The sequence below is a fragment of the Mirounga angustirostris genome, unplaced genomic scaffold (assembly GCF_029215605.1).
Source record: "Mirounga angustirostris isolate CCGP_5_RB_7025 unplaced genomic scaffold, mMirAng1.0.hap1 SCAF_1, whole genome shotgun sequence".
NCBI classification, from domain to species: domain Eukaryota; kingdom Metazoa; phylum Chordata; class Mammalia; order Carnivora; family Phocidae; genus Mirounga; species Mirounga angustirostris.
Window position 1 is genome coordinate 210,808,884 of NW_026991709.1, and position 25,738 is coordinate 210,834,621.

General features: G+C 40.2%; 1 protein-coding gene across 2 annotated transcripts in view; it reads right to left on the bottom strand.

The window, feature by feature from the left end:
• LOC123863083 (adhesion G protein-coupled receptor E4-like) overlaps positions 1 to 25,738 on the bottom strand; it is a 54,663-nt gene that overhangs the window by 12,502 nt on the left and 16,423 nt on the right. Inside the window, exons 5-15 of one of the 2 annotated variants that reach the window (XM_064572250.1) lie at positions 25,391 to 25,540; positions 23,044 to 23,084; positions 22,247 to 22,382; positions 21,608 to 21,715; positions 15,669 to 15,853; positions 14,899 to 15,066; positions 13,170 to 13,364; positions 4,427 to 4,659; positions 2,429 to 2,495; positions 1,751 to 1,842; positions 396 to 576 (exon numbers count right to left, since the gene is read on the bottom strand). In XM_064572250.1, coding sequence (XP_064428320.1) covers positions 396 to 576; positions 1,751 to 1,842; positions 2,429 to 2,495; positions 4,427 to 4,659; positions 13,170 to 13,364; positions 14,899 to 15,066; positions 15,669 to 15,853; positions 21,608 to 21,715; positions 22,247 to 22,382; positions 23,044 to 23,084; positions 25,391 to 25,540 — 1,556 coding nt within the window. The remainder of the gene's footprint in view (positions 1 to 395; positions 577 to 1,750; positions 1,843 to 2,428; positions 2,496 to 4,426; positions 4,660 to 13,169; positions 13,365 to 14,898; positions 15,067 to 15,668; positions 15,854 to 21,607; positions 21,716 to 22,246; positions 22,383 to 23,043; positions 23,085 to 25,390; positions 25,541 to 25,738) is intronic. The other variant, XM_064572254.1, reaches the window with a different exon arrangement.

The window sequence follows — 25,738 nt, forward strand, 5'->3', positions numbered from 1 at the left end:
TCCCATGTAAGGGTAGAGCAAGAAGGTGGCCATCTGCAAAAAAGAACAGAGATCTCACAAGAACCCAACTGCACAGGAACTCTGAACTCAGATTTCCAGCCTCTAGAATTATACGAGAAATTTCTGTTGCCCAAGCCACACAGTCTATGGTATTTTGATGTGTCATCCCCAGGTGACAAAGGCATACTCTTAAGAGATAGGTTGGAATGTGAAGGTTAGTCAGATGCTAGTGAAACCCAGAGCACACAGCATATCAAATCATCACCTAAACCCTCCTTTCAGAATAAGGAAACCCCAAATACAAATATGAAATGTCAGAGAAAGGTGAGAATGGGAACAACCATTCAATAAGACTTTGAGAGTTGGCTGTTGAGAAACAAAATAATTAGCCTTACCTGGCGATTAAGGAGACAGTGTACCACAAAGAGCAAAACACCCTGAAGGACATTGATGACGGTGAATGTGTATGCAATGACTGATCCGATCACTTTCCCGACCTCTTCAACCATAAAAAGGCCAAGGCCCCAAGAACAGCCCAGGATAAATAGCTGAGCAATGGCTTTAAATGTCATGACTCTGAAAAGGAACGGGAACAATAATAAGTATCATTCATCACTATGTGTTAGGTGCTGTGCTAAATGCTTTGCACATATTACCTGATTTAAACTTCACATCAACCCCATGTGCTTAAGTGATCTATGCAAAGAAATACAACTCGAAGATGAGGCAGAACCCATGTTTGCCATGGCTGCTTCTGAGAATAATGCTTTCTCCTATTCTTGGAAGTGATTTATCTGCAAGTCTTTTACCTGGATCTATTGGAAGATGTGTGGAAGTGCCTTCTAGAAATTTGTATTGAAAATGTGTTGATGATGATATCATGACTTCAGAATAGAACGTGCTGTTGTGTTTCTTCAAAGGAAAATTGTGTTTTATAAAACAGAATGGGATTCTTGGTGGCAACTGTCTAGGAGAGATCACACGTGTGAGTGTGTGTGTGTGCATGCACACAGGGGAGTGAGCCTGCACTCATCCAACACGTGTAGAGAGATGAAGAAACGCCAAGAAGGGTGAAGCTGTGACCCTCCAAGACTAAAAATACTAAGGCAAAGAGATGTTAGCTTGGTCTGATAAGTAGATGAGATCAAAGCCAGGGTCTGAAATTGGAAAGATATTCCTTTAAGTTTTGTCCACATGACTCACCAATGCAAATTTTTGCCCATGCTTGGGTAAAATAAGCACTTGCTCCTCTTATCAATGGGGGGATGGTAGTTGTGCCCACCACATAGATTGAAGTTATGAGCATTCAGTAAAAGAATATTGGTAAACTCCAAACATCTACTAAGTTCCTAGTTAATGTTAGTTGTTCTTATCGTTATTTTTAATAATTTAGATCAGCATAGTAAGAACTGAGTCTCTACAACCAAGGATAATGGAGTCCAGAAGTGGGTGGACTAGCGGGGTGGGGGAGGGAGGATAATGTTGATACTCTTGGCATGAATTTCAGATGAAGAGTTTGCTACACAAAGGAGGAACCCAATGAATATTTTTGAATAAAGAGATCAAGGAGTACATTAAGCTACCTGAAAATTATAGTTTTTACTTCTAGAAGTTGTACTGCACATACCCTTTATCCAGTACCATGAAATTTTATATCAGATTTTTGTATAGGTTTTTCTTTCCCAGGTATAAAGAAAAGTAGCCTTGTAGGAAAAATCTGTGGATACCACTGATTCTGGGACCTTCTTACCTGGTGTCCTGAATGGTAGAAACTTCTTTATTGAGGGAGGAAAGTTTGCTTCTCAAAATCCACAGAATTTGGAAGTACAACACCAAGTTTATCTGTGGACACAGAATGAAATATTGACTTGGAATTTTATTTTGAGACCATGTCATGAAACCCAATTTGAGGTGGACCTAAGTATCTTTTTCCAAAAGATACTGGCTTCATAGGATGTTATGCTCTGGTATTTTATACAGCACATTGTGTGTATATGGACCTGGGGCACTTGGTGCTTGATTAGGGTGATTATATAATGTATCATTCAAACCAAGATACCTTGAAAGTGAAAGATTACTATTAATGTCTATACCAGGACAATGGATGTGATCAGAAAGTTGTTGGCAAACAGGAGAACATGTCACTCTGTGCAGAGTAGATACTTGCTAAATGTTTGTTGAATGAACAAACATAGGTTTTTACAAGAATCCCCAGCAGAGAGTTATATTATATCACAGCTCCCTTAGTAATCTGTAAGGGAGCAAGGGAAAGACATATGAAGACAGTATTTCTAGGAAGAGGAGTTAATCACATTAGGCTATATTTTCTTATCTTCACTTCATTTCCATTTTCACAGCAAGAAATGCACTCCATGCTAGGCTAACCCAGGGCAGACACACCCATAAATAACTATCACTAGTCACTTACCAAGATAATGACTGCCACTGGCCCCATGAAACTCCAGATGAACCCTTTATTGAGCTTGAGCCAGCAGCTGTTGAGAGAAGGGTATGAATGAGCTGCCTATCTCTCAGAGGGCAGAGAGTTTGAATTCAGACTCCTGTAGCAAGATCCAACCAGTGCTGGGAACCATTTCATTTAGAACCTAGATTTTAGTGCCATCAGACATGGGTCCTCATCTGACCCAAGCTGTATGCTCGAAGCCTCAGTTTCCTTAAGTGTAAAGTGGGGGCAAATGGAAGTATTGAAAAGATTACATGATTACAGTGCCTATATGCCAAGTTTTGAAGTCAGGTAGGGTCAGTCCTCTGACTTCATTCCTCTCCTTCAATATTGTGTTAGCTACTTAGGATCTTTTGCTTCTCTATATAAACATTAGAATCAGTTTATCAATATCTACAAAATAATTTTCTGAGATTGTTGTTGTGAATGCATTGAATCTATAGATCAATTTGGGAGGAACTGACTGACTTCTTGACAATATTGAATCTTCCTATCCATGAACATGGACTATCTCCCCATTTATTTGAATCTTCTTTGATTTTTTTCATCAGACTTTTTCAGTTTTCCCCATATAGATAGATCTTGTAGGAAAGATCAAATGAGATAATGTGTATGTAGTTTTTGAGTACGGTTCCTGGCAAAGAGGTAAGGTTCAATAAATAGTGCCCCCAAATAATGATTGCTATCAGAAAGAGAGTAAAAGTAGTAATTTAACTACAAGAATACCTGCCAACACTAAATATTTTCCATGTATCAAGTACAGTGTTGCCCAAATACTTTTTATTAAATCATGCCTTATGTTGGCAAAGATAGTATAAATTATCCTGAACAAAGACCTGGCAGCATAAAACTAGTAAATGTAACAAGCAATTGCCAACACTCAGTGAGCAGAAAAGCTCTGACACTTAAGTTCTCTTCCAAGTTTTACAAATGATGACCCACAGTCCAAATCCAGTCCACCCCTTGTTTTTGTAAATAAAGCTTTATTGAAACATAACCACACCCATCCATTTATATATGGTCTATGAATTGGCTGCTCTCCCACCACAAGGGCAACATTGAGTAATTGCCACAAAGATCATATGGCCCTCAGAGACAAAAACATTTACCATTTGGCCCTTTATAGAAAGTTTGTCAACCCTTGATCTACGCTACCATGAGATCTCCAGAATCATTCTAGCAGGACATAGGGTTCAGGCTGGAGACAGGACATCTTTTTTTCTTCAAGAGAGACACCTTCATCATGTTGTTTTAGCACATGCATGCCTACTCCCTAACCGAAGCCCCATTGCCAAAATACTAACGTCTTCAACTAACTTTGCAGAGCTTTGCAAACTTCTTTAGTGAGGCAGCAATTCCTTTAGTGAGGAATTCTGACTTATTCTCTTTTTAGCTGAGACCTTAAGAAAGTTTCTTAGATGCGCTAGGACCCAGATGTCCTGAGTATGGGTGATGAACCGTGCTGACCCCACAGGATCACGGGGAGAATGAGACATGATATGCACTATCTCTGATGCATCACAGGCCTTCAAGATTTGTTGCTATTGTTGTTACTCTTTACATTTTGGGATGAATCTCAAGCTCTTCCAGAATCCTCCAGAACACAGAGGCCAGAGGTGGGCTTTTCTGTCCCTGAATTTTCTGAGTATACTTTTTTGTCCCTAATGTCCTGAAGTTGTGTTCAAAATTTTATGTGTAAGTACATTTGTCTGAAAGGTATATTTCCTTGTTTGGGGAAATAAGCCCTAGATTTCACCAAAAGTCTCAAAACGATCCAACTCCAAAGATGCTGAGAAGCATTCCTCTAGGAATTTCTAAGAGAAGATAGAATTCTGGCTTAAAATGGGACTGGTTTTGTGAAGTATAATTCATAACAGGAAATGGACTGAAATGTTTTTTGATTTCAGATCATATATCAGCCACAGACGCCACTTCCACCATAAAGGCACACATCATGCTTACTGAGTTTGTGATCCATAATTTTGGGGTCCTACTATTGCAGACACAGCCACAATGAGAGCTGGAATCCCATAGCCTAAAGGGTACATGAACTTCTTGAATTTGCCTGCACTGGTGTAGTTGGCCACCTTGAGATTCCTAATGGTGAGGATGAGGTGCAGCCCTTCAAGGAACATCCAGGTGAAGGAGGCCAGGTAGAGGTAGTGCAGCACCCCTGCAACGATGGAGCACAGCACCTGGAGGGGAGACAAGAGTTCGGAATGTGGTCTGTGCCTGATCATGTCCGCAGCACTTAGCATTTCCTGGATGTTGGCCTACATTTTCAATTCTAACACCTGTGACATTTTGCCTGGGGGCAACACATTTTTGGGGGGCTCTCAGTGTCCCTTGCTTACACCACATATGGAGCAGGCTAGAAATACCAAGGAATGAATGCCATGGGAACAGTCCTCAGATTCATGACAGACAAGAGTTCGTAGATGAATATTCCATGGCCTTTGCCCTTTGGGTGGGTTTGATGCTTAATTTTATGTGTCAACTCGACAGATAAGGAATGTCCAGATAACATGTAAAACATCATTTCTGGGTGTGTCTGTGAGGGTTTTACAGGAAGCGATTAGCATTTGAGTTGGTAGACTAAGTAAAGATCACCCTCACCAATGAGGGCATCATCATTCAATCCACCTGAGGGTCTAAGAAAAACTTAGATGGAGGAAGGGAGAATTTGCTCTCTGCTTGAGCTGGGACATCCATCTCTGACATTGGTGGCTGTGGTTCCAATAAACAAAACAGACTGTTTTATAAAACAGATTTTTTTTTTTAACAGAAACAGAGGGTGGGCCAGAATCAGTGTCAGCACTGTACTTGCCAACCTTGCCCATTTCCTAATGAGGAAACTGGGGACCAAAAGGTAAATCTCACCCAATATAACATAGCTAGTAAAAAATAGAAATGGATTTGAAACCCAAACTGTCTCCAGAGACTATACTTCCTCTTAACCATAGCAATGTATTGTCTCCCAGGGGAGAAAAATAGTGCTTTCACAACCTTCTGGCTGTGATATAGTAGTCTTTTAGGGTTAAAAGGAACTTTGGAAAACAGTTAGTTCCAATTCTTCCTGGCTATGATGATGACTGTGATCATAATGGAGACAAAAGCTAATATCACTTGTGTAGCAAAGCCACTGTCCACCCAGAATTCAAAACTCCCTCTACCCCTGATTCCAGACTATAGACTTGTCACTAGGATGAGGCTTCATCTACATCTCCCTGCTCCCCTTGCTCCCCTTGCTCTCAGGTGGGACCACTTCACTGATTTATAGCCAGTAGAACGTGAAGGGATGTGATGTGCACCACTTTCTAAGATGGCCCATATAAACCTCCCTCATGGGACTCTGCCATGTTCTTTTTTCTTTTCAGTTAACGAAAATGGAAAGGACTCTTGGATGACCTTGAAAGCTGTGCATACAAGGCAGAAGAGCTTCCATAAGCCTGAAGTTGGAGGATAGACTCCTTTCAAACCTGTTTGTCCATCCTCCACTAATACAGAAGGGGGATATTAACCACTCTTGTGCTTAGTCAATGACATTTTGGAGTTTATTTGTTACAGGAACTACTGTTACCTTACCTAATGCCATCAGTATGACTCTCAGTCAGCTTGCTAAATGGCTTCTCAAAAAGTACAGGTTTTATTCAGAGTTACAGATGAAGAGAGTTGAAATCAAAACTTGCTTTTTCCCCTAACACCATCACTGTTGACTCTATTTTTTAATTTTTTTATTTATTTAAAATTTTTTTAAATTTAAATTTAATTTAGTTAATATATAGTATATTGTTAGTTTAAGGGGTAGAATTTAGAGATTTATCAGTTGCATATAACACCCAGTGCTCATTACATCAAGTGCTCTCCTTATTGCCCATCACCCAATTACCCTGTCCCCCCCCACCTCCCCTCCAGTAACCCTCAGTTTGTTTCCTATAGTTAAGAGTCTCTTGGGGTGCTGGGTGGATAAGATGATTGAGCAACCAACTCTTGATTTTGGCTCAAGTCATGATCTCAGGGTTGTGGGATCAAGCCCTGAGTCAGGCTCTGCGCTCAGCAGGGAGTCAGCTTAGGATTCTCCATCTCCCTCTCCCCCTGCCCCTCCCCCTGCTAGCTCTTTCTCTCTCTCTCAATCTCTCTCTCTCTTTTTCTCTCAAAATAAATAAATAAATCTTTAAAACAAAGCTGTGATCACCAAGACAGCATGGTATTGGCACAAAAACAGACATATAGACCAATGGAACAGAATAGAGAACCCAGAAATGAACCCTCAATGTTATGGTCAACTAATCTTTGACAAAGCAGAAAAGAATATCCAATGGAAAAAAAGACAGCCTCTTCAATAAATGGTGCTGGGAAAATTGGAGAGCTACATACAGAAGAATGAAACTGGACCATTCTCTTACACCGTATACAAAGATAAACTCTAAATGGATGAAAGACCTCAATGTGAGACAGGAATCTATCAAAATCCTAGAGGAACATAGGCAGTAACCTCTTCCACATCAGCCATAGCAAATTCTTTCAAGACACATCTCCAAAGGCAAGGGAAACAAAAGGGAAAAGGAACTTTTGGGACTTCATTGAGATAAAAACTTCTGCACAGCAAAGGAAACAGTCAACAAAACAAAGAGGCAACCCACGGACTGGGAGGAGATATTTGCAAATGACACTATAGATAAAGGGCCGGTATCCAAGATCTATAAAGAACTTTTCAAACTCAACACCCAAAAAACAAATAATCCAGTCAAAAATGGGCAGAAGACACGAACAGACACTTCTCCAAAGAAGACATACAAATGGCTAACAGACACATGAAAAAATGTTCAACATAACTAACCATCAGAGAAATTCAAATTAAAATCGCAATGAGATACCACCTTATACCAGTTAGAATGGCAAAAATTAACAAGGTAGGAAACAAAAAATGTTGGTGAGGATGTGGAGAAAGGAGAACCCTCTTACATTGTTTGTGGGAATGCAAGCTGGTACAGCCACTTTGGAAAACAGTGTAGCGGTTCCTAAAGAAGTTAAAAATAGAGCTACCCTATGACTCAGCAATTGCACTACTAGTTACTTAACCCAAAGATACAGGTGTAGTGAAAAGAAGGGGCACGTACACCCCAATGTTCATAGCAGCAATTCCACAATAGCCAAACTGTGGAAGAAGCTGAGATGCCCTTCAGCAGATGAATGGATAAAGAATATATGGTCCATATATACAATGGAATATTACTCAGCCATCAGACAGGATGAATACTTATCATTTGCATTAACATGGATGGAACTGGAGGGGATTATGCTAAGTGAAATAAGTCAAGCAGAGAAAGACAATTACCATATGGTTTCACTCATATGTGGAACATAAGGAATAGCATGGAAGACAATAGGGGAAGGGAGGGAAAACTGAAGGGGGGGAAATCAGAGAGGGAGATAAACCATGAGAAACTATGGACTCTGGGAAACAAACTGAGGATTTCAGAGGGGAGGGAGTGGGGGAATGGGATAGCCGGGTGATGGGTATTAAGGAGGGCACAAGTTGTGATGAGCACTGGGTGTTATACGCAATTACATCATTGAACACTACATAAAAAACTAATGTACTATATAAACACTACATAAAAAAATGTACTATATGGTGGCTAACTGAACATAATAAAAATGTGATGACTTAAAAAAATAAAAAATAGGAAGGAGCAAGATGGCAAAGGAGTAGGAGACCTAAATAGAAACAAATATTAGAAATTATTATCAGCGACTATATGCCAATAAGCTGAGCAATCTGGATGAAATGGATGCCTTCCTGGAAACCTATAAACTGCCAAGACTGAAATAGGAAGAAATTGACAACCTGAATAGGCTAATAACCAGTAACGAGATTGAAGCAGTGATCAAAAACCTCCCAAAAAACAAGAGTCTAGGGCCTGATGGATTCCCTGGGCAATTCTACCAAACATTCAAAGAAGAAATAAACCTATTCTATTGAAGCTGTTTCAAAAAATAGAAACAGAAGGAAAACTTCCAAACTCATTCTATGAGGCCAGCATTACCTTAATCCCCAAACCAGGCAAAGACCCCATCAAAAAGGAGAATTTCAGACTGATATCCCTGATAAATATGGATTCCAAATCCTCAACAAAATCCTAGCTAATAGGATCCAACAATACATTAAAAGGATCATCCACCACGACCAAGTGGGATTTATCCCCAGGATGCAAGGGTGGTTCAACATTCACAAATCAATCAGTGTGATAGATCACATTAATAAGAGGAGGGAGAAGAACCATATGGTCCATCCCAACCATATGATGCAGAAAAAGCATTTGACAAAATACAGCATCCTTTCCTGATTAAAACTCTTCAGAGTATAGGGATAGAGGGAATATTCCTCAAGTTCATAAAATCCATCCATGAAAAACCCACAGCGAATATTATCCTCAATGGGAAAAAGCTGAGAGCCTTTTCCTTAAGATCAGGAACACGTCAAGGTTGCCCACTCCTGCCACTATTGTTCAACATAGTACTAGAAGTCCTAGCAACAGCAATCAGACAACAAAAAGAAATGAAATGTATTCAAATTGGCAAAGAAGAAGTCAAACTCTCTCTTTTCACAGACGACATGATACTTTATGTGGAAAACCCAAAAGACTCCACCCCCAAATTACCAGAACTCATACAGCAATTCAGTAATGTGGCAGGATACAAAATCAATGCACAGAAATCAGTTGCTTTCTTATACACTAACAATGCAACTGTAGAAAGAGAAATTAGAGAAACGATTCCATTTACAATAGCACCAAAAACCATAAGATACCTCAGAATAAACCTAACCAAAGAGGTAAAGGATCTATATTCTAGGAACTACAGAACACTCATGAAAGAAATTGAAGAAGACAAAAAGATGGAAAAATATTCCATGCTCATGGATCGGAAGAATAAACATTGTGAAAATGTCTATGGTACCCAGAGCAATCTATACCTTCAATGCCATCCTGATCAAAATTCCAATGACATTTTTCAAAGTGCTGGAACAAACAATCCTAAAATTTGTATGGAATCAGAAAAGACCCCGAATCGCCAAGGAGATGTTGAAAAAGAAAAACAAAGTGGGGGGCATCACGTTGCCCAATTTCAAGCTATATTACAAAACAGTGATCACCAAGACAGCATGGTACTGGCACAAAAACAGTGTGAAGGTTCCTCAAAAAATTAAAAAGAGCTACCCTATGACCCAGCAATTGCACTCCTGGGTATTTACCCCAAAGACACAGATGTAGTGAAAAGAAGGGCCCTATGCACCCCAGTGTTCATAGCAGCAATATCTGCAATAGCCAAACTATGGAAAGAGCCGAGATGCCCTTCAACAGATGAATGGATAAAGAAGATGTGGTCCATATATACAATGGAATATTACTCAGTCATCAGAAAGGATGAATACCCAACTTTTACATCAACATGGATGGGACTGGAGGAGATTATGCTAAGTGAAATAAGTCAAGCAGAGAAAGTCAATTATCATATGGTTTCACTTATTTGTGGAACATAAGGAATAGCATGGAGGACATTAGGAGAAGGAAAATTGGGGGGCGGGAATTGGAGGGAGAGATGAACCATGAGACACTATGGACTCTGAGAAACAAACAGGGTTTTAGAGGGGAAGGTGGAGCGGGGATTGTTTAACCCGGTGATGGGTATTAAGGAGGGCACACACTGCATGGAGCACTGGGTGTTATACAAAAACAATGAATCGTGGATCACCACATCAGAAACTAATGATGTATGGTGACTAACATAACATAATAAAATTTTTTAAAAAATGAGGAAAAAAAAGTATTATTCACCACAACCAAGTGGGATTTATCCCTGGGCTGCAAGGTTGGTTCAACATCTGCAAATCAATCAATACATTACATTAATAAGTGATACAATACATTAATAAGAGAAAGAACAGGAACCATATGATCCTCTCAATAGATGCAGAAAAAGCATTTGACAAAGTACAGCATCCTTTCTTGATCAAAACTCTTCAGAGTATAGGGATAGAGGGTACATACCTTAATATCATAAAAGCCATCTATGAAAAACCCACAGCGAATATCATTCTCAATGGGGAAAAACTGAGAGCTTTCTACCTAAGGTAGGGAACATGGCAGGGATGTCCGCTATGACCACTGCTATTCAACATAGTATTAGACATCCTAGCCACAGCAATCAGACAACAAAAAGAAATCAAAGGCATCCAAATCAGCAAAGAAGAAGTCAAACGCTCACTCTCTGCAGATGATATGATACTTTATGTGGAAAACCCAAAAGACTCCACCCCAAAACTGCTAGAACTCATACAGGAATTCAGTAAAGTGTCATGATATAAAATCAATGCACAGAAATCAGTGGCATTCCTCCACACCAACAAGACAGAAGAAAGAGAAATGAAGGAGTCGATCCCATTTACAATTGCACCCAAAGCCATAAGATACCTAGGAACAAATCTAACCAAAGAGGCAAGAATCTGTACTCAGAAAACTATAAAATACTCATGAAAGAAATTGAGGAAAACACAAAGAAATAGAAAAACATTCCATGCTCATGGATTGGAAGAACAAATATTGTGAAGATGTCAATGCTACCTAGAGCAATCTACACATTCAACGCAATCCCTATCAAAATACCATCAATTTTTTTCAAGGAAATGGAACAAATAATCCTAAAATTTGTATGGAACCAGAAAAGACCCCGAATAGCCTGAGGAATGTTGAAAAAGAAAAGCAAAGCTGGTGGCATCACAATTCCAGACTTCAAGCTCTATTACAAAGCTGTAATCATCAAGACAGTATGGTACTGTCACAAAAACAGACACATAGATCAATGGAACAGAATAGAGAGCCCAGAAATGGACCCTCAACTCTATGGTCAGCTAATCTTTGACAAAGCAGGAAAGAATGTCCAGTGGAAAAAAGACAGTCTCTTCAACAAATGGTGTTGGGAAAATTGGACAGCCACATGCAGAAGAATGAAACTGGACCATTTCCTTATACCACGCACAAAAATAGACTCAAATGGTTGAAGGACCTAAATATGAGACAGGAGTCCATCAAAATCCTAAAGGAGAACACAGGCAGCAACCTCTTCAACCTTAGCTGCAGCAACTTCTTCTGAGAAACATTGCCAAAGGCAAGGGAAGCAAGGGCAAAAATGAACTATTGGGACTTCATCAAGATAAAAAGCTTTTGCACAGCAAAAGAAACAGTCAGCAAAACCAAGACAACTGACAGAATGGGAGAAGATATTTGCAAATGACATATCAGATTAAGGGCTAGTATCCAAAATCTATAAAGAACTTCTCAAACTCAATACCCAAAGAACAAATGATCCAGTCAAGAAATGGGCAGAAGACATGAACAGACATTTTTCCAAAGAAGACATCCAAATGGCCAACAGACACATGAAAAAGTGCTCAACATCACTCGGCATCAGGGAAATGCAAATCAAAACCTCAATGAGATATCACCTCACACCAGTCAGAATGGCTAAAATTAACAAGTCAGGAAATGACAGATGTTGGCAAAGATGCAGAGAAAGGGGAACCCTCCTACACTGTTGGTGGGAATGCAAGGTGGTGCAGCCACTCTGCAAAACAGTATGGAGGTTCCTCAAAAGTTGAAAATAGAGCTACCATATGACCCAGCAATTGCACTACTGGTATTTACCCCAAAGATACAAATGTAATGATCCGAAGGGGTATGTGCACCCTGATGTTTACAGCAGCAATGTCCACAATAGCCAAACTATGAAAAGAGCCGAGATGTCCATCAACAGATGAATGGATAAAGAAGATGTGGTTTATATATACAATGGAATATTATGCAGCCATCAAAAGGAATGAAATCTTACCATTTGCAACGACGTGGATGGAAATGGAGGGTATTATGCTGAGCAAAATAAGTCAATCAGAGAAAGACATGTATTGTATGACCTCACTGATATGAGGAATTCTTAATCTCAGGAAACAAACTGAGGGTTGCTGGAGTGGTGGGGGGTGGGAGGGATGGGGTGGCTGGGTGATAGACATTGTGGAGGGTATGTGCTTTGGTCAGTTCTGTGAATTGTGTAAGATTGTTGAATCACAAACCTGTACCTCTGAAACAAATAATATATGTTAAAAAAAAAAAAAAGAAGAAGATAGTAGGAAGGGAAAAATGAAGGGGGGTAAATTGAAGGGGGAGACGAACATGAGAGACTATGGACTCTGAGAAACAAACAGGGTTTTAGAGGGGAGGGGGGTGGGGGGATGGGTTAGCCTGGTGATGGGTATTAAATAGGGCACATATTGAATGGAGCATTGGGTGTTATATGCAAACAATGAATCATGGAACACTGCATGAAAAGCTAATGATGTAATGTATGGTGATTTACATAACATAATAAAATAAAAATAAAAAAAGAGTCACTATGGTTTGTCCCCGTTTTTATCTTATTTTATTTTTCCTTCCCTTCCCCTATGTTCATCTGTTTTATTTCTTAAATTACACATGAGTGAAATCATATGGTATTTTTTTTCTCTGACTTATTATGCTTAGCATAATACCCTCTAGCTCCATCCATGTTGTTACCATTACTGCTGACTCTTGCCTTCTCCCCATCCTTCCTCAAGACAAGATGGCTAGATTTGATTATGACAAGAAGGTGATTTGGTTAAATTACCTACCTTAGGCTCAGTTTGATCAATCCCTGTAAGGAAGAGCAGGTGGGCCAGGAAGAGGCAGATGGAGAGCTGCAGGTGGAGGGAGGTGCTGGTGTTCTGGATGGGTCGGCACAGGACGAAGGTGAGGACTGCCAGGAGGAGGCACAGCAGAGAGAGGCTCAGCCCCACATAGGTGATCATGGTCAACACAGGATCCACCTATGAGCCACCAAATGAAGAATTCATTATAGTTTTCAATTCTGCAGTTATGTTTCTGATGGAGAGTCTGATGGGCTTCCAAGTTCAGTCCCTTAAATTACTGACTTAACCTCTCTGAGATTTGATGTTCTCATCTTCAAAATGGGTGCACTAATAGCATTCACCACACAAGGCTATTAAAAACCAAAACCACTAGCCTGGTGCTGTCCAAAAGAAATATGTGAGCCACATGTGGAATTTAAAATTTTCTAGTAGCCGTATCTTTTAAAATGTGAAAAGAATCAGGTCAAATTAATTTAATAGTATATGTTCAAAATATTATCAGTCCAATGTATTGAATATAATATAATCAATGTAACAAAAATGCAATCAGTTCAAATTACAATCAATGTAAAACAATTATTAGTGAGATATTTGATACTTTTTTCCATATTAAGCCCTTGAAATCCAGGGTGTATTTTATGCTTACAACACATCTGAATTCAGATGCTTTTATTTTCAATGATAAAAGTGAAATCCTACGAATGAAGTGGTATTTAATGGAAAAATATTTCACACTGCTTCTTAGTTTAAATAAATTAAAATTAAATAAAATAAAAAAGTTGGTTCTCAGCCACACTAGCCACGTTTCAAGTGCTCAATAGCCATATGTGGTTGGTGATCCTATTGGACAACATAGCTCTCCAAAGTCATCTCCATGAAGGTTGGAATTTGTTTATCTGTTTTGTTCTCTGCTGTATCCTCAATGCCTAGAACAGCATCTGACATATAGTAGGCAGTCATATGCAAATTTGTTGAATGAATAAAATGAGGCCAATGCATTTAAATGTGTAATATAATGATTGTCATACAGTAAATATTCAGTAATTGAGAGCTTAAAAGAAATAGGGGAAGAAGTTAGGTAAATTTCTTTAAATCTGGCTGATCCTAGATGTGGTTGGGATCTGGGAAGTTCAAGGACCCATACTTTTTCATTGGTGACAGTCAGTTGCCTTCTTTCCCATCTGACCATTTGTAACTGTCTCTTGCAGAGTAATGGATGTTTGATTCCAGATCATCTTAGACCCCGCAACTGTAGGGGTTGACAACCCAACTTTCCAATGTTTGAGAGCTTTCTCTGCTAGCTTGAGCTTACTCTGCCCATGCCCATGGACATGCCAGAATTAATGACCCCCACCCCCATGCAGCTTTCAACCAATGCCTGAGAGGAGGTGGTGTATAGATAGCCTAGCTCTCTTGCAGTTCAGTTAGGATGACTCAGATGCATCTCCTACACTGATTCCCAGAGTACCCTAGAGGGAATTAAATTCCAGATGCCCAAAGTAGTGAGTGGCTTGATAATGCTCTCTGCATTAACTTTTGTTTTTTATTGTTTCATTTCGCTGCCCCTTATTGGTGCTTCCTGGAATTACCTCTCAAGTAAACTACTTCCACTTGACTTCTTATCTCAGTCTTTTTCTAAGACATGGAGAGGACAATCTCACAGTTTCTTGGACACAATCAGATACCAGGAAGGGAGCATGAATCTTGGTACCTTGGGAACAAGAGCCATGAGGACAGCAAAGCTGGAAAGGTGGAAGCACTTGCATTTGGTGTGTGAATCGTTGCTGCCCACATGATAGCAGCCCTCTGTCGACCAGCTGCCCCCCTCCTCTGATCCTTTCCAGTAGACACAGAAATGTTTTGTTCTTGCACCAGCAGGCTGAAAAGAAAATAGCATGAAAGTGGGGCTCTTTCTGGTTTTATTATTTTAATTTTATAGGTTAGTCATGGATGCATTGCATTAGAAACTGGAATGGGAAAATCCCATTATCTAGAACACTTGTGGGGAAGAGTTTCATATGAACACACCTTCTGTGGGGTTTATTCTTCCTTTATTCTGCCCTTCTCTGCTCATCTCAGAGCCCCAGGGATTGACCCTTATGAACTGCTTTACCCAGGCTCCTTGTCACTGGGACAATGAATGAGAGGAACTGGTGAGAAGTCCTTAGATGAGAGGAGGAGGAAGTCAGGTGTTTCTTCCAGACACTTCTTCTGCTTCAGAATATCTCCATCTCCATGCAGGGCAACCCTCCTGCATGTCTCCAGCTCTCACTGGGCTCAACAATGCTCATCCCCCTATTGCCTTTTTAGGCTTCAATGTGATAATAGCTTCCCCTGGTGGCAATCTCTGGGTGCCTCAACATTTCTTGTTGGTTCTGTTAACTCTGAATGAGCAGAGTTGGATTCAGTTTCTTGGCAGGACCCGTCATAACACACCTCTTTGAGGTAATGCACAGAGAACCAGCTCTGGATTTTGCTCACCTGAATATGTTGGAAGGTCAGGAACACAGGTTCAGACAGATACACTTTTTTCTTTGTACTAATGGTGCCACTCACGACACGAGAGTTCAGTTTCATTTCCTGTGTCCCTCTTCCATCATTAAAAAAGGATCCATTCAGAATATCCCAAAGAGACTGATAAGTGATAAGCGCAACTGCACTTCTATCTGAGAAAACAGAAATCACTTTAGAGGACATCTGTATTATAGGATATCAGTATGCTAGTGTCTTGTGTGAGAGTCATAAAGCATATATTATGTATAGTCAAAATCGCCCTTGGAAATCCCTTATGTTGCTACATCAACACATTATGTGTGGTTTGGGGTACAGCATTTTGTACATGTAATACATATTATAGTGTACAACACATTATAAGAGATATGTATGCAAAATATCCATTAATGAATTAAAAAATATATATGAGCCCTTAGACATCAAAATCAGAGCCATGAGGCAAGATGTTTGTCCTCAAAAGAGCAGGTGGAACTGGTAGAATGAGGAAACCACACATTCCCATCTTCCATTTTATTTATTTTTTATTTTATTTTATATTTCCTTTTCTTTTATTATGTTATGTTAGTCAACATACAATATATCATTAGTTTGTTTTTTTTAAATTTTGTTATGTTAGTCACCATATAATACATCATTAGTTTTTGATGTAGTGATCCATGATTCATTGTTTTTGTATAACACCCAGTGCTCCATGCAGTACGTGCCCTCCTTAATACCCATCACTGGGCTAACCAATACCCCCTCACCCCTCCCCTCTAAAACCCTGTTTGTTCCTCAGAGTCCATAGTCTCTCATGGTTCATCTCTCCCTCCAATTCCCCCCCCCATTTTTCCTTTCCTTCTCCTAATGTCCTCCATGCTATTCCTTATGTTCCACAAATAAGTGAAACCATATGATAATTGACTTTCTCCACTTAGCATAATCTCCTCCAGTCCCATCCATGTTGATGTAAAAGTTGGGTATTCATCCCTTCTGATGACTCAGTAATATCCCATTGTATATATTTACCACATCTTTATCCATTCATCTGTTGAAGGACATCTCAGCTCTTTCCACAGTTTGGCTATTGTGGCTATTGCCGTTATGAACACTGGGGTGCATATGGCCCTTCTTTTCACTACATCTGTGTCTTTGGGGTAAATACCCAGGAGTGCAATTGCTGGGTCATAGGGTAGCTCTATTTTTAGTTTTTTGAGGAACCTCCACACTGTTTTCCAAAGTGGTTGTACCAATTGCATTCCCACCAACAGTGTAAGAGGGTTCCCCTTTCTCCACAACCTCTCCAACATTTGTTGTTTCTTTCCCTGTCCATTTTTGCCATTCTAACTGGTAGAAGGTGGTATCTCAATGTGGTTTTGATTTGAATTTCCCTGATGGCTAATGATAATGATAATGATCATGTGTCTGTTAGCCATTTGTATGTCTTCTTCAGAGAAATGTCTGTTCATGTCTTCTGCCCATTTCTTGACTTGATTCTTTGTTTTTTGGGTGTTGAGTTTGAGAAGTTCTTTATAGATCTTGGATACCAGCCCTTTATCTGTAGTGTCATTTGCAAATATCTTCTCCCATTCTGTGGGTTGCCTCTTGTTTTGTTGACTGTTTCCTTTGCTGCGAGGAAGCTTTTTATCTTGATGAAATCCCAAAAGTTCATTTTTGCTTTTGTTTCACTAGCTTTTGGAGATGTATCTTGAAAGAAGTTGCTGTAGCTGATGTCAAAGAGGTTATTGCCTATGTTCTCTTCTAGGATTTTTTAAAGTGCTGGAACAAACAATCCTAAAATTTGTATGGAATCAGAAAAGACCCCGAATCACCAAGGAAATGTTGAAAAAGAAAAACAAAGCTGGGGGCATCACGTTGCCCGATTTCAAGCTATATTATAAAGCAGTGATCAACAAGACAGCATGGTACTGGCACAAAAACAGACATATAGACCAATGGAACAGAATAGAGAGCCCACATATGGACCCTCAACTCTATGGTCAAATAATCTTCGACAAAGCAGGAAAAAACATGCAATGGAAAAAAGACAGTCTCCTCAATAAATGGTACTGGGAAGCTGATGCAGCCACTCTGGAAAACTGTATGGAGGCTCCTCAAAAAGTTGAAAATAGAGCTACCATATGATCCAGCAATTGCACTACTGGGTATTTACCCCAAAGATACAAAAGTAGGGATCCGAAGGGGTACGTGCACCCCGATGTTTATAGCAGCAATGTCCACAATAGCCAAACTGTGGAAAGAGCCAAGATGTCCATCGACAGATGAATGGATAAAGAATAGGTGGTATATATATACAATGGAATATTATGCAGCCATCAAAAGGAATGAGATCTTGCCATTTGCAATGACGTGGATGGAACTGGAGGGTATTATGTTGAGTGAAATAAGTCAAACAGAGAAAGACATGTATCATATGATCTCACTGATATGAGGAATTCTTAATTGTAGGAAACAAACTGAGGGTTGCTGGAATGGGGGGTGGGGTGGGAGGGATGGGGTGACTGGGTGATAGACACTGGGGAGGGTATGTGCTCTGGTAAGCGCTGTGAATTGTGCAAGACTGTTGAATCTCAGATCTGTACCTCTGAAACAAATAATGCAATATATGTTAAGAAAAAAAAAAGAAGAAGAAGGTAGTGGGAGGGGAAGAATGAAGTGGGGGAAATCGGAGGGGGAGACGAACCATGAGAGACGATGGACTCTGAAAAACAAACAGGGTTCTAGAGGGGAGGGGGGTGGGAGGATGGGTTAGTCTGGTGGTGGGTATTGAGGAGGGCACGTTCTGCATGGAGCACTGGGTGTTATGCACAAACAATGAATCATGGAACACTTCATCTAAAACTAATGATGTAATGTATGGGGATTAACATAAGAATAAAAAAAAATAAATGGTGCTGGGAAAATTGGGCAGCCACAAGCAGAAGAATGAAACTCGACCATTCTCTAACACCATACACAAAGATAAACTCAAAATGGATGAAAGACCTCAATGTGAGACAGGAACCCATCTTCCATTTCAAGCTCACTCTGGGGTATCTAATTGAGAAAGGTATGGGAAGGTATGCAGGATGACACATTCTTTTAATTCATTCTCTCATTCTCCTTCCCTCTCTGTCTTTCTCTGTTTCCCTCCTATCCTCTTTCCTTCCCCTTCTCATGCAAGAATAATTTAATTCACAGAAGGTAAATTCACATATGATGCTCTATAGCATGATGTAGTATTTCTTAAACTGCAATTATTCATGGGCCACCATCCCAGTTTTAGCCAAAGCCACTTTCCACCTATATTATTATTTACTCCATTTTAAAAACCAACTCATTTGTAGATCTTTTCCCTCTGCCTTCCCCATCTGACAGCTCACAATAAGGAGTGAGGATTAATCAGTAGATGGAAATTTTCTGGAGAAAATACAGCAGGTATTTCACTCTCTCCAGAGAATCAGGTCTTTCTCTTTGGGATATTTTTCATGCACTCTTTCATTAATGTATTTATTCACTCTTTCATCAAATATTTATTGAGCATCCAGTGTGTGCCAGACAGTGTTCTAGGCATTGCAATACAACAGTGATGAAAACAGGCCAAGTTCTTGCCATCAGACAGCTGACATTATAGTGGGAGAGATGGACAACAAATAAATTAAGAAAAATTGCATAGTGTACATGCTGTACAGAAATTTAAATGAGATGGTGGAATAAAGCAGGGGTGGCAAACTATGGCTTGAGAATCAAATCCAGCCTACCACCTGTTTTTGTATATAAAGTTTTATTGGCACACAGTCATGCCCCTTCATTTACAAATCATCTATGGCTGCTCTCCCACTACAATGTCATAGTTGAGTAGTTATAACAAAGATCATTTGGCCCAACATGCACCCCAATGTTCATAGCAGCAATATCCACAATAGCCAAACTGTGGAAAGAGCCGAGATGCCCTTCAACAGATGAATGAATAAAGAAGATGTGGTCCATATATACAATGGAATATTACTCAGCCATCAGAAAGGATGAATACCCAACTTTTACATCAACATGGATGGGACTGGAGGAGATTATGTTAAGTGAAATAAGTCAAGCAGAGAAAGTCAATTATCATATGGTTTCACTTATTTGTGGAACATAAGGAATAGCATGGAGGACATTAGGAGAAGGAAGGGAAAAATGAAGGGGGGGGGATCAGAGAGAGAGAGACGAACCATGAGAGACTATGGACTCTAAGAAACAAACTGAGGGTTTTAAAGGGGAGGAGGGTGGGGGGATGGGTTAGCCCAGTGATGGGTATTAAGGAGGGCATGTATTGCTTGGAGTGCTGGGTGTTATATGCAAACAATGAATTATGGAACACTACATAAAAAACTAATGATGCACTGTATGGTGACTAACATAACATTAAAAAAAAAAAAAAGATCATCTGCTCCAAGCAAGGCAAGGGAAACAAAAGCAAAAATAAACTCTTGGGACTTCTTCAAAATAAAAAGCTTCTGCACAGCGAAGGAAACAATCAACAAAACTAAAAGGCAAACTTTGGAATGGGAGAAGATATTTGCAAATGACATATCTGATAAGGGGTTAGTTTTATAAAGAACGTATAAAACACAACATCCAGAAAACAAATAATCCAGTTGAAAAATGGGCAGAAGATATGAATAGACATTTTTCCAAAGAAGACATACAGATGACTAACAGACACATGAAAAGATGTTCAACATCACTCATCATCAGGGAAATACAAATCAAAACCATGATGAGCTATCACCTCACACCTGTCAGAATGGCTAAAATTAACAACACAGGAAACAACAGATGTTGGCAAGGATTCGGAGAAAGAGGAACCCTCTTACACTGTTGGTGGGAATGCAAACTGGTGCAGCCATTGTGGAAAACAGTATGGAGCTTCCTCAAAAAGTTAAAAATAGAACTACCCTATGATCCAGCAATTGCACTACTATGTATTTACCCAAAGGATATAAAAATACTGATTCGGAGGGATACACACATAGCAGCATTATCAACATTAGTCAAACTATGGAAAGAGCCCAAATATCCATCAACTGATGAATGGATAAAGATGTAAGATGTGGGATGGATTATATATTTATAATGGAATATTACCTAGCCATAAAAAAGAATGAAATATTACCTTTTACAATGACATGGATGGAGCTAGAGTGTATTATGCTAAATGAAATAAATCTGTCAGGGAAAGACAAATACCATATGATTTCACTCACATGTGGAATTTAAGAAACAAAACAGATGAACATAGGGGAAAAAAGAAAAAAGAAGGGCAAACATAGAACAGACTCTAAACTATAGAGAACAAACTGAGGGTTCCTGGAGGTAAGGTGGGTGGAGGGATGGGTTAAATGGGTGGTGGGTATTAAGGAGGGCACTTGTGATGAGCACTAGGTGTTGTATGTAAGTGATGAATCACTAACTTCTATACGTGAAACTAATATTACACTGTATGTTAACTAACTGGAATTTAAATAAGAACTTGAGAAAAAAATTACTATCTGGTCCTTTCACAGAAAAAGTTTGCCAACTCATAGGACAGAGAAAGGCTAGGGACTATTTTAAATAGGGCAATCATAAAACACTTCTCAAGGGAAATAGTGTTCAAGGCAACAATCATCTGCCACTTTCAAGTGCTGCCTTTTCAGACCATCACATGGACACAGAGCATGCATCAGCCTGTTCCTTTTAAGGAAGCATGCCAAGGGATCCTTGTTTGAACCTCAGCATGTCACAAAGTACCCACCAACTGTGTCCCCCAAATTGCCTGGTTAGTGGAACTCACGTAGAGTCCCCCCTGCCTTGAAGGCTTTGTAAGTTGGCCCAGTCACCTAGAAATGAGACAACAGTGCCTAGGATTTGGAAGTCAGGAGAATCCATCTCAAACACAGTACCTCCTATGGTTCCTTTGAAAGCATCAGTACAGTTGATATCCATAGTGTTATTTCCAGCTTCCAGAACAGTCTTCTCACTTCTCTCATTGCACCTCTTGATTTCATAGACTGGAAACATTAAGAAAGTGAGTCCTGCTTTGCTCGCTTCTCATGCATAAGAAATTTGTTGAAGAACTCTCTTCTTCGAAAGGCCCCCTACTGGTGATTTCCTTTTCTGTATGCAAGGTAGACCAGATGGCATTCCCTTCCACACCTCTGGCTGATGGGGATGAGATGGTCAAAATGGTCTAAGCAGCATCCACTGGCCACAGCAACCCAGGAGAAGAGAGGGGATGGCCATGTTTCATGGAGCTGCAACCAGCGTAGGCAAACTCAGCTTTTACATATAATATTTAAAGATAAAAAAAAATTTAAATAATGTATACTGGAGTACCTGGTGAGGGGGTAACTAAGTTTTTAAGCGAGAGAAGCTAAACATTTAAAAGTTTTCCAAGGACAGTCACCTGGGAGCAGGTCTGCATTTGGGAAGAACCCCTTGAATGAATTCTCATGTCACATAAACATATAAACACAGGGTCTGACAAAAGATTACTCTCATAAAATGTTTTGGTCATAAGGAAAGTGCTCTATGTTTCTTACCTATACCAAGTGTAGAATTATCATGCTTTCCTGGAGAAGCTAAATCTTCAGTCCATATGATCACTTCCATTTTTTGAAATATTTGGGTAGCCATTTTTGCAATGTGCTCTTTGCTTCTGTTGTTCCTCAGAATTTCCTTTCAAAGAAATAAAGCTAGTTAGGTAGGCTCTTCCTGAAACTTGAGAAAGCAGGAATATACTTGTGTGTGGTTGGGTGAGCCCTGAAGACAATAACATTGATTAAGGTGTAGGTTCTGCACTCTCAACCTGATATGTATCTTCTCATTGACCACACACAGCCCTGTGAAAGGTGTATCATTCACTCCATTGTATTTATGGGAACATGAGGACCTAAAGGATGAGGTGTCTGGAACCCATTAAGAGTGCCTTACAGAGAAAGACAGGGGATGGGAAGTGGTAATAGAGGTTGAGTGAAGCTCTAGATTTTTGATGCCAGTCTTTGAACAACAGCTGAGGCACTAAAAACCTTCCCCATGGTTTCTCAGTATCTATTGACATTTGAGGCCAGATAATGTGGGAGGCTGTCCTCGGGCATAACTAAGTGTTTAGCAGCATCCTTGGTGTCTGCCCACTAGATGCCAGTAGCACCCTAGTTGTGACAACCAAAAAATGTCCCCAGGCATTGCCAGATGTCCCCTGGGAGAAGGGACAAATCATTCCTGTGTGAGAGCTGGTGTGTCCTAAAAGGCAGAGGGAGCCATGGTACTTATTTGAGCAGGAGAATAACATAGCAAGACTAGCCAGCTGTCTCCCAGACCTAGGCTTCACTTCACTCACCTGAATGTTCCCTGAGAATGTTGTCTCCTCACTGGCGCCCTCTGGGAAAGAAAAGTAGCCATTGAGTGGAATGTGGGAGGTAACAGGCCTGGCCCACATCCCTTTCCAATCACTATTGAGTTGAGTCTTTCTCTGATGCTTCCCATCCTTGCCCAAGTTCCCTCCAAGAAGTCCAAAATGTCTTCTACAGTAGAAATTTAAAAGGGGATTAGGGTGGGGCCTCCAGTTCAATAATTAAGTCAATAGTATTTATTGCACACCTACTAAAAGCCAGGAACAATACTAAACCTTATGGAAGTAAATTGACAAAGAAACAAAGGGTCTTCCCTTGTGGAGTTTGCAGTCTGGTGGGAGAGTCTCTAGGTAAATAATGACAAATAAATGATTAAGTGATTACAAGAGTCCCACCTGTTTTTAATATATAGGACAAGATACCTTGGGAGCACAAAGAGAAATCCTAGAATATGGAGGGTGCAGAGGAGGCTTCCTGAAGGAGTGGGTGTTAACTGGGTTAATAATACAGAAGTAGTAATAATACCTGCAGTTGTCTACACAACATGGCATATAAAGTGCCTTAATACACACTATTTCATGTAAAGAAAGACAGAAGGTTCTAGAACAGGGTTATGTAGCTTAATAGCTAATATTTATTGAGCCTTCCTAGGTGGCTAGCACTGTACTGAATATTTTACACACCTTAATAATCAAAATGGGTAGGTGAGGTATATTGGATTCCTAAGGCTGCTGTAACCAAGTGCCACAAACTGGGTGGCTTTAAAACAATAGAAATTTATTTTCTCATGGTTCTGGAGGATAAAAGTCCAAAATCAAGGTTATTAGTAGGACCACACTCCCTCTGAAGGCTCTAAGGAAGATCCTTCTTTGTTTCTCCTAGTTTCTGGTGGTTGCAAGCAATCTTTGGTGTCCCTTGGCTGGTGGCAGCAGAACCTCAGCCTCTGTGTCTGTCCTTGCATGTCCCTCTGTATGTGTGTGTGTCTCTATACCCAATTCCCCTCTTCTTATAAGGACACCAGTCATATTGGATTGAGGGCCCACCCTCATCTGGTATGACTGCAGATTTTATTAAATCTGCAAAGACTTTCTTTCCAAACAAGATCATATTCCCAGGTTCCAGATGTACGTGAACTTGGGGAGATTCTATTCTACCCAGTACATGAAGTAAGTAGGTTTCTGAAGTGACTCTCAGTGATCCTTGCCACCTGGAACCCTCCTCCCCCTGATCAGACCCAGTGACTCACTGCTAATGAATAGAACACAGCAAAAGTGATAGGATGTCACTGCTGAGACTGGGTTATAAAAGACTACAACTTCTATTTTGTTCACACTCTCTTTCTGGATATTCTCATGTGCTCACTACAACAAAGCAAGCTGGAGAGGCTGACATATCTAAGAACTGAGGGAAGCCTCTCACCAACCACCAGAAAGGAACTGAGGCCTTCAGTCCAGTAGCTTTGAAAGAACTGAATCCTTCCAGCAACCACGTGAGTGAGCTTGGAGGCAAATCTGCCCCTAGATGAGCCTTCAGATGAGACTGCATCCCCACCCGACACTTTGACTGTAGCTGTGAGAAACCCTGGAGCAGAGAATGTAGGGAAATTACACGTAGATTCCTGGCCTACAGAGACTGTGAGACAATATTGTTGTTTTAAGCCACTACCATTGGGGTAATTTGTTATGCAGCAATACATAACTCATATGGTAGATGCTATTATTGTTCCCACTTACAGGTGAGGCGTATAGAAGTTAGGTCATTACCCACCCAAAAGTCAGCTGGTAAGTGGTAGGGCCAGAAGTTAAGTCCAAACTATTGAACTCAAAACATGGAATTATACTATGAATGAGCAAATAAGTAAACATGCTGTGGTCATTGAGAACCAGGTTCTCAATGCCACAGAAGCAGCCACAAATAAGAAAAGAGGGAAGGCTAGAAAGAGCCCTCGTGTTGGATGGGAATCTGAGGTATCAGTGTGAACTCATAGGGTTTAGTATATAGACAGATAAATAGATGTAGAAATTGAATTTAAAGTGAGAGAGGGAGAAACAAGTAGGGAAGTCCAGCAGAAAATCTGAGATGTCATTTTGGAAGACCAGGAAAGAGACCCAGACAGGAGACATACTCTTGCAAGGCAGCCCCATAAGGATGGTGATTGGTGCTGGAGGCTTGAGTGGTACCTTCTGGGAAAAGATTACCAGGGACAATAGTAGGATGCAGGACCAGGGCCAGGACAGATCTCTGCTCTTTTACCCTGGCCTGAAATCAATGAAGGTCTCAAAGTCTCCCCCCACCACTCCTTCTTCATTGTCAAGAGTATTTGGAAATCCTTACCATAACATGCTTCATCATCTAATTTCATGAACATAGCCAGCCAGTTCAAGATACGATTTGAGAAACAGCTGCAGTAGTAACTTCCAATTTTATTTCCACAGTATGATTCCTTCTTGCACTTTGCCAGCCCAACCTTACACTCATCAATATCTGCAAATCAAGAGAAAACATCATTTTTCATTCTCATCAAACTATACCATCTTCCCTTGCACAGGGAGTCTCGGGTACCCACCATCATTCATAAGCATCTGTTCTTGGATAAGATGACTCAATATCATAAAGGTGATAGTTCTCCTCCAGTGAATTTATAAATCCAACACAATCCTAGTGAAAAACATCTAGCCGGAC